Consider the following 14,588-nt stretch of genomic DNA (forward strand, 5'->3'; position numbering starts at 1 on the left):
AAAAGAGGAAAGAAGAGATTCTTAGTAGTCCTTAACTGACCAAAATACAGACCTTTCTTCTCCAGGTGAACAAAGTCCAAGTTCATAGAATTTGCTTAATTAGTGGCTTAGAGCAGACATAAGTTATTGAAGATGATTCTGTCTTGATGTTCACACTTGAAAACAAACATACAAGCATGTATACATATATAACTTTTTAATAAGAAGTTTCCACAGTTAAATATAGGAATTAAACACATATCAATTATACATGTATACGCATTGAGTTCCCACAGTATTCAGGTAGGATACTGTGTTGTCGTGAGGAAGTCTTGTATTATTTTTTTTTCCACTGATGTTAGATGTGGAGGGGTGCATTTAGCTTTGATGTGCACTTTGCACATTAGAGTACACTTTAACAGTGGTTTGGATCTACGGTGTTCTAATTAGGCTTTAAGGCATGTATAAATTACAACACAAATCAGGGTCCTGCTTAATCGTATAAGAGCAAATGAACATTAAATGTAAATAACAACAGATACGTATGTATCTATGTATATATTTATGTATCAGTTTGCATATATTAAAGTTTACTCTTTGTAATGTACAGTTCTACGGATTTTGACAAATGTATGGAATCAGATATCCACTACCCTACTGCCATATACAACAGTTCCTTCATCCTAAAAATTTCCCTTTGAATGTTCTTTATCCCTTCTTCCTCCAACCCTTGATAACCATTAACTTGTTTCCTGTCCTCATAGATCTGCTTTTTCCAAAATGGCATATGAATTGAGTCAGATAGAATGAAGCCTTGTGTCTGACTTTTTTTTACCTAGTAAGATGCATTTTAAGTTAATTGATTTATGGACAAACAGCTCATTTACTTTAAACATAGACAGGGTCTTGCTATGTTGCGCAGGCTGGTCTTCAACTCTGGCCACAAGTGATCATTTCACCTTGGCTTCCCAAAATGAGCCACTGCACCAAGGCGATACTTTTTTTTTTTTTTTTTTTTTTTGAGGTGAAGTCTTACTCTGTCACTCAGGCTGGAGTGCAATGGTGTAGTCAGTCTCGGCTCCCTGCAACCTCTGCCTCCTGAATTCAAGCGATTCTCCTGCCTCAGCCTCCTGAGGAGCTGGGATTACAGTTGCTCGCCACCACGGCCAGCTAATTTTTTCTTTTTGTATTTTTACTAGAGACAGGATTTCACCATGTTGGCCAGGCTTGTCTCAAACTCCTGACCTCAGGTGATCCACCTGCCTTGGCCTCCCGAAGTGCTAGGATTATAGGCCTGAGCCACCACATCCGGCCTGACAATAGCTCATTTCTTGTAACTCATATGGTTATACCACAGTCTGCTTAGTCTTGCATGGTTGATAGATATGTTGGTTGTTTACAGTTTTCAGTGAATATATGCAAAGCTGCTATAAATATTCATGTACAGGTTTTTGCGTGGATATCAAACCTGAATTCACTTTGGGTAAATATCTAAGAGCACAATAAATCTCTGCTTAACTTTATAAGAAACTTCTAAACTGTCTTTCAAAGCAGCTTTACCAGTTTGCATTCCCATCAGCAGTGAGTGGGAATTCCTGTTGCTCTGTATACATTTCAGCATTTTTGTAAGTTAAAAAATTTTTAGCTACTGTAGTAGTGTAGTAGTACTTTGTTGTGGTGTTTTGCTTTGTTTTTTGAGACAAAGTCTCGCGCTGTTGCCCAGGGTGAAGTCCATTGGTGCAATAATAGCTCACTGCAGCTTCCACCTCTCAGGCTCAAGTAATCCTCCCATCTCACCCTTCCAAGTAGCTGGAATCATGGTTCATGCCACCACACCTGGTTCATTTTTGTTTGTTTGTACAGACATTGTCTCGCCATGTTACCCAGACTGGTGTCAAGTTCCTGGGCTCAAGTGATCCTTCCGCCTTGGTCTACTGAAGTGTTGGAATTGCAAGCCTGAGCCACTGTACCCTATTGGCATTTCCCTAATGACAGGTGATGTTAAGCACATTTTCACGTATAATTTCCCAACCATATATCCTCTTTGGTGGTGTCTGTTGAGATCTTTCACCCATTTCTAAAATCAAGATATTTTTTTCCCAGTTATTGTGTTTTAATTTTGTTTATATATTACCTTTTTACAAGACCTTTGTCACATCTTAACTTCCAGTTTTTAAAAAAATAGCCAGGCATGATAGTTCATGCCTGTAATCCCAGCACTTTGGGAGGCCGAGGCAGGCAGATCGCCTAAGGTAGGGAGTTTGAAACCAGCCTGACCAACATGGAGAAAACACATCTCTACTAAAAATACAAAATTAGCTGGGCATGGTGGCACATGCCTATAATCCCAGCTACTTGGGAAGCTGAGGCAGGAGAATCACTTGAACTGGGGAGCCTGAGGTTGCGGTAAGCCAAGATCGTGCCATTGCACTCCAGCTTGGGCAACAAGAGTGAAACTCTGTCTCAAAAAAAAAAAGTTTTTCTTTCAGTCTGTCCCTTGTCTTTTCATTCACTTACCAGTGCTTTTGTAAAGCCAAAGCTATTGATTATGGTAAAGTCTAATTGATTTGTTTTTTCTTTCACAGATTGCACTTTTAGTGTTTTATCTAAAAACTCAAACTCATGGTTAAGATTTTCTCCTTTATGTTTTGTAAGAAATTTTATGGCTGTACATATTATTTTCAGGTCTCTGATACATTTTGAGTTACTTTTTTATAGGTGTGAAGTATTATCAAGATTTTTTTTTTTTTCTGAGATGGAGTCTGGCTCTTGGTCAGGCTGGAGTGTGGTGATGTGACCTCAGCTCACCGCAACCTCCGCCTCCCGGGTTCAAGTGATTCTTCTGCTTTAGCCTCCTGAGTAGCTGGGATTACAGGTATAAGTCACCACACCAGCTAATTTTTGTACTTTTAGTAGAGGTGGGGTTTCACCATATTGGCCTGGCTGGTCTTGAACTCCTGACTTCAAGTGATACATCCACTTCAGCCTCCCAAAGTATATGATGCCAATTGTTTCAGCATCATTGTGGAAAGGAGACTCCCTTCTTCATTGGATCCTTTGTATCTATATTTAAAAGCAGGTGACTCTATTTGTGTTGTTCCATTTCTGACCTGGAGAGGCCATTTTGTTCTGTTGATCTCTGTGTCTGTCCTTTTGCCAATACCACACTCTCTTGATCACTGTCCTTTGCAGAAAGACTGGAAATACTATCTCATAATTTTGAAAGGTCTGTTTTCATCATCATTCAGTTGACAATATTGTCAAATTTCCCTTATGTTTTCTTCTTTGATCCATTGCTTATTTAGAAGGACGATTTAAAAATTTTAATACTTTTTTGCCTCTAGAGAACTTATTATTGATTTCTAATAAAATCTATTTTGGTCAGAGAGCATACTCTGTATGATTTCAGTCCTTTGAAATATGATGTTATTTGTTTTATGTCTCAACATATGACCTATGTTAATGAATGTACCATGCTCACTTTACAAAATATATGTTCTGGAGTTGTTGAACACAGTGACTATAAATGTCAGATCAAGATGGTGGATAATGTTTTCATTTGTATTTTTTAAAAACTAGGAAATAATAGAGCATCTTTATCTTCCCACCATATATTTAGTATTTCCAGTGTTAGTCACTCCTATCTGAAGATTCAAGTTACCATCTGGTATGATTTCTTTCAACCTGGGAAATTCCTTCGGTATTTTTCTTGTAGTAAAGTTCTGTTTGCAACAAATTATCCTAGTTTTATTATCTGGAGAGACTTCTTCATTTTTCTTCCCTGAAAATATTTTTACTGGATGTGTAATCCTGAGATAGGTTGTTTTCTTACAGCACTCAACAAAAGTAATTTAATTGTCTTCTGACCACCATTGTTTCTGATGACAGATTGTAAACACATGGACGGGTCATGTTCATAATTGTTCTTATGTATGTAACGTGTCATTTTTCTCTGGTTATTCTCACAATTTTCTGTGAACACAGGCTGCTCAGGGCTGGACTGGGTTATGGCCATGAAGTGATACTGCAGGAAGTGAGACCATGGAATTAACAGGGCTGGGTCCCTTAGCACCTGCCCTTAGCTCTCCTTTCCTCAGGCCCCTAGATACCCCCTCCTGATCACACACACACACACACACACACACACACACACACAGACACCTTCTAACAGGACCTTTCCCATTTTTCTCTTCTCCCTGGTTCCTTCCACTCTCTCCCTTCTCTTATGATCCATTTCTTCTCCTTCTGCTCTCTGGAGCCTCCCTCCTTCCTGGACTGAGGCCCCAGGCCAGGACTCCAGGGTTGGAGCTCACAGGCTGATTCCTGGGATGAGCAGACACCACCTGTAGGAGCAGCAGCAGGAACAAGGGAGGGGATAAGAGGCCAAGATCCCATTTTAGAGGCTGAGAGACTGTGTCATGTGGTAGCAAAGGTTTGGGGGTAGGTCAGCCCCAGACCTGATCCTACTGTTTTGGCCTGGAGGTATCGCTTCTTTGAGGCCAAAATCCAGAGTCACGCAGTGGTGGGAGGAAACGTCAGTGTTGACATGGATTTTGGGAAGTTGGATGGACTCAGCGCCTGACTCGAGACCAGGAGGCTTCCTTGTGTGCAGAGCCCAGTCCAGGTGCTGGGAGCAAAGCGGGAGCCTGGGAGGTCCTGGCTGGGGAGGGAGGGGATCGGGTCCTCTGTCCTGCTGCTTGTGGCCACATGGGGGCGCTGCCGCGCTGCTTTGGGATTCTGACTGAGCGCTCTCTGGGATGGGCCTGCGGGTTGAGTGGGCAGAGGAGGCTGAGCCTGAGACCATCCCCGCGGGGATGGAGGCTCCTCCTGAGCAGCCCTGGAATCCACAGACTCAGGCTAGATTTGTCTGTCTTGCAACGTGAGGCAATTGTGGAGCAGCAAGAGCTGGCTCTAGAATTCACACTGTAAATACGATTCTCACAGAATCCAACCAGAATGAGAGTCCAGGGCCTGAGTTGACTCTGCCCTGAGCACAACTGACTTTGATGGGGTTGCCAAAATCTAGCTTGGCATTTACAAACGTTCTTTCCAAAGATTGCAGCAAAGTCCAAAAGAGATATGGATAATTTCATTTCTGACGTCTGGCTTGCTTTCGAAGATCAGGAAGAGCCATGGAAAGAGGCGGAAAGGCTTCTCTGGGAATTCTCAAATCCCTTTTCATGGCAGTAACTTGCACCTAGAGAGCAAAGGCTGAAAGACACAGAAGGGTCTGGAGGCGCAGCCCTCCCTTCTGATCAGCACGCAGGGCTGTCTGGGTGCTTTTCCCTTCTGTGTTCAGCAGGATCAACTCTGCAGTGAGGCACAGCCCCTGTCTCCCCCACCCCACCCCCGGGGCCTCAGGCCCACGCATCCTCCCACTATCCCACGTCAGAAGCGTTTATTTCCTTGTTTTCCACACACTCCTTTCCTTTCTCTGTCTTGTGACCGCTAATGCAATAGACAGGCAAGTTCCTATAAGACCAGGTGAAAGATGTTACTGATGACAGCGAAGACATGATTGTGAAGGGACAATGGCAGATGAAGAGAAGGAGCAGAGAGATAGACACAGAGATAAGTACACACATATGCACACACAGAGAAAATGAGTATCCATCTCTCTCTCCACCCACCCACCTTTCCATCTCCTTGCAAGATAGGTACATCAATTTATGCCCCAACAAAAATTATTTTTTGGCTCACACCTGCCCTCTTTCATCCAGCCAACTGATGTATTTGTGGAGGTTTTGCCACATTACACTGGCTGCTGAGCACTGGAGTCTGAACAGGAGCAGACCCCTGTGATGCATTCACAGGGGCCCTTCACTGTCCTGTCCCTGGCTGTGAGACATCCTCATCTCCCGGAGGCTCTTCTTTCTGGTCACTGGGAAAAGTCCCTGGCCAACCTCTCTATTGACACCTGGGAGACTCTGACTATCACTACTTTGAATCAAGCACTGATTTTCAGCATTTATTCTGTATCTACCATTTACGAATGCCCTTTCAATGATTTTCTCATTTAGAAGTTGTTAAAAACAGGTGTGGTTATAACCTCAGGCACGTTGTTTAAGAGAATTATAAAAATAAGGAAATATGATGGTAATGGCCTTTTCTGCTTTCTCCCAGAACACCTAATCATTTTCTCATCTGTGTTTGGTTGGTTGCAGGTAGATTCCACATCCTCTGAGTTTATTTCAAGTAACAGAAACACTCGCTTAGTAAACAAGCCATTTGGGAAATGCAGGGTCTCAGGCTCTGTCCTCAGGACTCCACACTTAAGAAACACGTGTGATCTCCTCCTTCAATCCTGGAGGTGCCCATGGACTGCATGTTGGTTCCTCACTGACTTTACTCTTGTCCTACTGGAAAAGGATGGAGCTTCTGGAAATGTCCCAGCGGCTTGGAGCACCCAGTTTCTCTGTGTGCACTGCAAGCAAACGGACAGTTTGACTTTTCAATTCTATTCAATATCTGAAAATAAACTGAGCTTTCAGTATATTTCCTTCCAGAGAGTAAATTGAAAAGCGAACCTTTCTAAATCCAGAGTTATGATTTCCTGAAACAATGAAGAAGGCAAATGTGTGGTCCTTAAAGACAAGAGAATTCTCTGACGTCAAATTGCATGTGGCAGCTGTAAGATGGAGCTGGCAGCCTCTGTCTCCACCTCTGGGTACACAGCAGAATGCACCAGCTTTTGGGATCCTGGAGGAGGCAGCCACACACGTCTGCAGGCATCCAGCAAATCCTCAGGAAGGACTCGGTCCACCCAGGAGCCTCCTTAAGTAACTTCTCCCTGAAGAAACCCTGAAGTCTTAGAAATCTATGAAGAACAAAGATATTCACATCTCTGATAAAGAAAACGAAATGCCAGCACCCCAGCACGCAGGAGGGAAGTTACGAGACCACATTTTCTCTTTTCTTTTCTCTCTCTCTTTCTTTCTTCTTTCTTTTTCCTTCCTTCTTTCCTTCCTTCCTTCCTTCCTTCTTTCCTTTCTTCCTTCCTTTCTTTCTTTCTTGCTGAGATGGAGTTTTCGCTGTGTCGCCCAGGTTGGAGTGCAGTGGTGCGATCTTGGCTCACTGTACCCTCCGCCTCCTGGGTTCAAGTGATTCTCCAGCCTCAGCCTCCCAGGTAGCTGGGATTACAGGCATGCGCCACCACACCCAGCTAATTTTGTGTTTTTAGTAGAGACGGGTTTTCTCCATGTTGGTCAGGCTGGTCTCGAACTCCCAGCCTCAGGTGATTGCCTCCCAAAGTGCTGGGATTACAGGCATGAGCCACTGCGCCCAGCCAAGATCACATTTTCTGCATGTGGAGAAGACACGTCTAATGGAGAAGTGGGAACTTGTCTCAAAAGTGTTGGACTGCAGTGAGAGCATGTTGTCATCACTCCACCACCCGCTACTCACTCAGTGATCCCTCCTGATTTTAACTAATGGACCAATGAACAGAAACACTTTTCACCATCCTCTACTGAAATAAGGCTATTTCAATAAATCATCTCTGTGGTTGATTTTTCACTTACGGGTGGAATAACTGGGATAATTGGTGCCTGTAGTGCAAATTTTAAAGAAATTCCCAGAAACCCTTCTGAGACGTCTCCAGGAGGCTGCCCCAGCAGGAATGAGGCCTTGCACTTCTGCCATTCTGTGTGTCCCTGTGATGGAGTTTTGTGTAGGGATGTTTTGTGTAGGGATGGCAAGAGGCCAGGTCATCACAGGTGATCTGCAGGCCTGGTGAGGAAGGACAATGACAGACGGGGAGGGAAAAACGCATACACACAACCAGACCTCCCCCCGGGTCCTACTCCCACTCCTTTGCCTGTCACTCTTGCTCTGTTCCTGGGAAATTTCCTGAAAGAAACAGGATAAGGAATGTATTGCTGGCTGCCTATCTTTTACGTAGGCCTTTCCTGTTATTCAAGAAAATGCCCACCAGATGGCAGAGAAAACATTTCAATTTCGTGTCTCTGCTTTTCCGTCCCCTCCTCCAAATGGGAAGTGAAAAAGTCGGTCGCCCTGGCTGCACTGCCCCAGTCACCTCGTTACCTCCCCTGAGGGACCGTTTTCACCAGTGACCCATGTGTCTTCCCAGAGACTGATGATGCATGAAACACTTATGCCTCTCTCTACAGAATAAAAGATTATTTCAATTCTCATATCAGGTTTTTTTGTTTGTTTGTTTGTTTGTTTTTTGAGACGGAGTTTCACTCTTGTTACCCAGGCTGGAGTGCAATGGCGCGATCTCGGCTCACCGCAACCTCCGCCTCCTGGGTTCAGGCAATTCTCCTGCCTCAGCCTCCTGAGTAGCTGGGATTACAGGCATGCACCACCATGCCCAGCTAATTTTTTGTATTTTTAGTAAAGACGGGGTTTCACCATGTTGCCCAAGATGGTCTCGATCTCTTGACCTCGTGATCCACCCGCCTTGGCCTCCCAAAGTGCTGGGATTACAGGCTTGAGCCACCGCGCCCGGCCTCATATCAGGTTTTATAGATTCTTGAAGAATTTTATGACATGTGGATGGGCATTTCTTACCATCCTTCAAAGGAGGAGTTGTTCAAGTGGGATTTGAGCCCATACCTTAGAAGGGTAAAACACACACCTCAGTCCTTCATATTAACAGCTGGGATGTTGATGACTTCATGATTCCTCTAGGAAACTTAAATGCTGCCTGATGTTTCTGTTCTAATTTCATATTCACATTGAGATTTTTGAACAGACGGCCACCACCTGGGGCCCGTGCCCTGCTCCCACACCAACCCCGATGATTCCCTCAACTCTCTCCTCTAGGTCTTGTGTAGATGATGGAGGGAGGGAGGAAGAGCAGAAACTGAAGCTTCCCAGAAAAACAGAAATTCTGCCTTAAGACTACAATATCAACTTCTGTCTGCATTTCCAGCCTGCGGGCTTATCCTACAGATTTCATACTTGCCACCCTAATAATTGCATGACTCAATTTCATAACATGAATAAACACATACCCCCCTCGCACACATACTCACACACACTCTCTCTCTCTATATATTCTATATATATATATACACACACACATACACACATATATATGTATGTATATATATATATATGTTCTGTTTCTCTGACGAACCCAGAATAATACAGATTTTGGTACCTAGAGCGGTTCTAGAGGAACAGAATCCTTTTAAAAATGTTTATAGCCAATAATAAAAAAATTATTTAAAATGTTGAAAAGTATAAAACAGTAATTATAAATTAGCAAACACACAACAAGACAAGCAGTTATTTTCTTTTCCTTATACAGCACTAACAAGAGTAATTTGGAACTTATTCACTTTCAACCACCAATTTGCCCTAGATGTCCTTCAATTAAGACAACTTTTTAGCTTGTGTTTTTGGAGTGGAAACTCTTTTTTCTTTCTTCTTCTTTTTTTTTTTTTTGAAAGATGGGGTTTCCCATGTTGGTCAGGCTGGTCTCGAACTCCCAGCCTCAGGTGATCCGCCCGCCTTGGCCTCCCAAAGTGCTGGGATTACAGGTATGAGCCACAGCGCCCGGCTGGAAACTCTTATGGATACTAATAAATGGCAACCCTAATGATGTAACTTAGGCACTCAAAATTCCATGTGCCATGCTAACGTGATGATGGTTCATATTACAGCATCTCACAATAGGTAAGCATTATTTCAAAAGTAAATTAAGTCACATTTGTGGCTGCTGGTGAATGCCACACAAATGGATCTGAAGATTCAAGCATCGTTCTGCTCTGGAGCAGTTCTTCTGTGGCTCCAGCAAACTATGCAAAGCCTTCCTTCTTAAATGTGTTTTCTGTGATACTTCAATTATTTCACCCCATTAATCATTTTCTTGCAAATAAAACTGAAAATGTTAGTTCACAATGTGTTTCTATACACCTTGCTCTTATTCACGTGGTTATGAACAAGTGGCCTTCCATTTTCTATTGCCACTGTAATTATTTGTCCCTGGTCTGACAATGCCTTTCTCTAGCCACCAAGATTAACAGTCCAACAAGTGGTCTTTTTTTTTTTCTGAGACAGAGTCTTGCTCTGTTACCTAGGCTGGAGTGCAGTGATGCCATCTCAGCTCACTGCAGCCTCCATCACCCGAGTTCAAGCAATTCTCCTGCCCCTGCCTGCCCAGTAGCTGGGACCACAGGCATGTGCCACCATGCCTGGCTAATTTTTGTATTTTCAGTAGAGAGGGGATTTCATCATGTTGGCCAGACTGGTCTCAAACTCCTGACCTCAGTTGATCCAGCCGCTTCGCCCTCCCAAAGTGGTGGGATTACACACGTGAACCACTGCACCCAGCCTGTGGTCTTTTGATTCTCTAAGTGGCTTAATAGGACAAAGTTGATTTGAGCCAATACTTCTGGCATGTTCATTTTAATTTGTAACAGAAACTTTTTCTGAATCTATCCCCAGAAGGTGAGTTGGAAAACTGCAACCATAACCAAAGCTAGAAACTACTGGAAGTAGTCAGTGTTTCTCTTCATCACCAAAGACTTGTCTCCAATTTTTACTATTGTTCTATTTTTTCCAGCCAGTCAACAGTAGTAGCTGAAAAGAGAGAGGACACTGATGAAGAACACGGCAGGCACAGAGAAAAGGAAAAGTATGTGGAGCTTTGCTGTGTATCTGTCAGTTCATTCTACTCCTCTAGAATGTGGCGTTCTCAGGACTTGATGTCCTCCAGGCCCCCAGATGAAGGTAGTGAGCACCCTGAGAGCCAGCTGGACTCACCTCTTGTGTGTAACTGCACAGCCACAGCATCAGAGTGGGGGGGATTGTCCTGCACTTCTGGAATCATCTCTCTTGGTCATGGTGGCTACTGCTGCATTGTCCTTCTGAGGTAGGTGAGATCGGGTGTTCACAGCCTCCCTTGAAAGGAAACAAGAGACTTGTCAGGTCGATGGAGAGAACAAGCTGTTCCACAGTGCACACACCATGTCCTAAGCTTGTGGTTAGAACATCCTGCAGCAAGGAGGTGGAAGAGCAGAAGGGAAAAGTCTCCAAATCTGTGCAGGCACAGAAACCCACAATTAGTGTTCTTGGGCTGATTTATGCTCATTATAATAGTAGAAACAGAGCCCTGAGTGGGAAGTTAAGATGCTAATGAGACATGAGATGCATGTTCTAGAGTGTACAACCACAGTGCATGCACACCCAGGAGACCACAGACATGCTTAAAACAACACCCCTTCCCACGTCTTCATGAATAAACCCTCCCCCATGAGGGGAGGGTACCGTCTCACTTTTGAGCAGCCTGCTCTGATCAGCTGTCAGAGTGTACTTTCACTTTGCAATCATTCTCTTGCTTACTTTTACTTTGGACTTGCTCTCAAATTGTTTTGTGCGGCAAAGTCAAGAACCCAAACCGGTCCACCGGCTACACTTCCTTCCCTTTTCCTTTCTTTCTGTATCTTGTTGCTAGGGATAACTTTGCCCCTGCCGGCAGCGTGCCCCTAGGAACTGAGGATGGCGCACTGTGGCTGGCGTCCTCCTCAGCTTGGCCTTGGGTCACTAAGTGCAGCCATGGTAAGAGGTTCTGGGAATGAGTGGCACTGCCTTGTGCAATGGTCCCCATGGGGGTGGCACACAGGTGCTAGTATCTGTGGCATTTTCACAACTGTTTAAAAATACTCAAGAATGTACAGAGGAGAGCAGTTCTGGGGCCTGACCTGTGTCCCCCACCTGTTCATCTGCATGGCCATGCATCTGATGCTGTCAGAAATGAAAAATGCCACTGCCCCTTTGCAAAGCACTACTTAGATTTCCTCTTCTTGAAGGTGGTGGCACGATGCCCAGGTTGAGATGGACGCAGGAGTCAGCATCCCAAAGTAAAAGGAGAGACTTTAGCAGAAATACCCGAGCTTCTCAATGTGAATGAACAGGCCTTCTAACCTTTGGCAACCGTGGATTTCACATTGAGATGTTTTTGTGCTCAGAGTGGTTTTTCCTTTTTTGCAGGTGGTTTATTGAAAAATAGAAAGGACAGAAAAGGAAAAGCAGGAGAAGGTGTGTGGGGAGCTGGGACCCTGGGCCTGTGCAGATGAGGCTCAAGGTGCTTCTGGCAAGGCTGCCACCATCCGGGGCACTGGCACATTGAGGCACAGCACGGCCTGCCTTCCTGATGATGCCGTCTGTCCCAGTTGCTCACTGGAAGTTGCAGTGCCCAGAGTTTTGTATTGACGGAAATTTTAAAAAAATATTCTATTAGGCCAGGAGCGGTGGCTCACGCCTGTAATCGCAGCACTTTGGGTGGCCAAGGTGGGAGAATCACCTGAGGTCAGGAGTTTGAGACCAGCCTGCTTAACATGGAGAAGCCCTATCTCTACTAAAAATACAAAAGTAGCCGGGCATGGTGGTGGGCGCCTGTAGTCCTGGCTACTTGGAAGGCTGAGGCAGAAGAATTGCTTGAACCCAGCAGGCGGAAGTTGCAGTGAACTGAGATCACACCATTGCACTCCAGCCTGGGCAACAAGAGCAAAACTCAGTCTCAATATATATATGTGTATACGTATGTGTATACAATATATATGTATACATATGTGTGTATGGTATAGAACGAACACACTTTTATGCTTTTTGAAAATAGCTAATAAAGCTTTCTGGCTAAGTTGTTAGTAATGATAATCTCTCTAATGTGCTTAAAGGCGGCCAAAGCTGCAGGGTTCCCACCCTCACTGGGTACCTGTGCTTCCCTGCTTGTCCTATTTTCAAGTGTCTTTCCCTGTTGGTTGCCCCATGACTGCTGACATCACGCCTTCTGGAGGAAACCACACTCTTCCTTGCCCATTGAGGGTTGGAAAACTGGATAATTAGGCTGGATGAAGAGAGGAGATACCATTTGCTCTGTGTGGGCACCATCATCACCTGCACTTGAAAGTGAGGCTGAGGTGCAGAAGGCACAAAATGTGGCCACATCTCTCAGCTGGCAAGTGGCCCAGGGGTAATGTGAGCCTGAGTGGGCAACTCTGTGACAGAGGACAGGGTGCATTGCAGCATTGGCCACTGTGACTGCAGGGCCAAAAGGAACCAGGGCTGAGAGAAACCTGGAGACATGCTGGGGTGGGGCCAGACCAGGGCCTGGAGAGAGCCTCCACTGCCCTCACAGGGCCTGGGGAAGACGGACCCAGGAGGGGGCACCTGCCCCTCTCCCCTAGCTTTCCTGAGCCTTAGCATTGTCACCCAGCCCACACTGGTATCCCCAGTGTCCACCAGGTACTTTTCATGTGCCTCCTCCTTAATCTTCTGAACCTCTCCATGAGGACAGTGTTGGGTTTGCATTTCTGTAGTTGAGGGAAGGATTCAAGCCCGGACAGTTCTTAGGAATGGGTCCACTGCCAGTGACTGGAGCCACACTTGAGCCCCAGTAGCTCAGACTTCTGAGACCAGAGTGTTCTGAGTTCTGAGTTGTTGGGCGGGCAGTGTCCTGTGCCAGCTGTTCCTGCCCACTACAGGCTGCCAGCCAAGGCAGGCGACCAGAACAGGAGAGCATTGCTTAGAATCCAAGACATGAATTTCTTTCCCTGGGCCAGGCCAGGACTCAGATGAAGCTGACTGAGGAGTCAGGTGCTTCCTGTCAAGGAAATGTGTCCCACATCTGACGATCCAGAAGTCACAGCTGCTCAGTATTGAGTCTTGAGGCGGGGGGGGCGGATGGGCTGGTTTGAAAAGCAGAATTCTGCTAAGGGACTTGTTAAAACGCAGTTTCTGATTCAGTAGGTCTGGGGCAGGACTTGAAAACTGCATTTCTAACAAGCTCCCGGGTAATTCCAATGCTGCTTGTACCAGGACCCCACTTTGAGAACCACCACCCTAAGGCAATCTAGTTTGATTTCTAATATGAGAAGAGGGCTGGGAAGCAGAGGTGTAGTATCAATGAGTTCATGCCTGGCCCATCCTGGAGAGCTCCCCACCCCAAAGCTGCAGCGTTTGATTTCCTTGGCATCCTGGGAATGACAGACACCCAGGAAGGGACTGAATGTGAGGCAAGAGGCCATCCAGAGGCTTGACTTTACACAGCACCTGGGGGTCCTGCCAGTCCACAACTGGCCCCCACACCCTCAGTCCTTCCCACCCCTCACACACTGACCAGGCTTGTGCTACTGCCTTTGGCTGTTTCGGCCTGGGATATGACCCTAGGAGCTCTCAGTGGTAACTTCTGATCCAAATACATGCTGATCTAGTATGACAAGGACTTAGAATGTGCTAGTAATGAGGACCTTGAAAATTTAACAAATGGAGTCAATCGTGGCAGCCTTCAGAATAATTATCAGTGTTCTCTTTTCTAAGTACAGTATCACATCCTTGAGAGCACATGGACAGTAGAGGGCGTTCTGAGCCCACTGAAGCCACAATTGTCACGTTGGACCCCCCAGAATCCCTTGTAGATTGGGCTTCATCATTTACACCAAGATTTGGCTAAAATTTCCTTCACCCACCAAGTGCATTTGTTAATTAATCATGCTGTCATTTTGCCTTTTAGTGAATGAAAGTCAGACATGTAAAGAGAGATAGTGCAATTAGAAAGAAACAGCATATTGAATTAAAGTACTAGTAAACATCCCTGTTTAAGCGGTGATATAATGTTTAAAACTTTTTATCTTAAGGAA

General features: G+C 45.1%; 1 protein-coding gene across 1 annotated transcript in view; it reads right to left on the reverse strand.

The window, feature by feature from the left end:
* The window catches only part of ZFP57 (ZFP57 zinc finger protein), a 27,530-nt gene extending 22,747 nt beyond the window's left edge, over positions 1-4,783 (reverse strand). The window contains 1 exon segment of the mRNA XM_032270866.1: positions 4,437-4,783. Within this exon segment, the coding sequence (XP_032126757.1) occupies positions 4,437-4,783 (347 nt within the window).
* Between the last annotated feature and the right edge of the window lie 9,805 nt (positions 4,784-14,588).

The sequence above is a fragment of the Sapajus apella genome, unplaced genomic scaffold (genome assembly GCF_009761245.1).
Source record: "Sapajus apella isolate SASKATOON/1434 unplaced genomic scaffold, GSC_monkey_1.0 scaffold217, whole genome shotgun sequence".
NCBI lineage: Eukaryota > Metazoa > Chordata > Mammalia > Primates > Cebidae > Sapajus > Sapajus apella.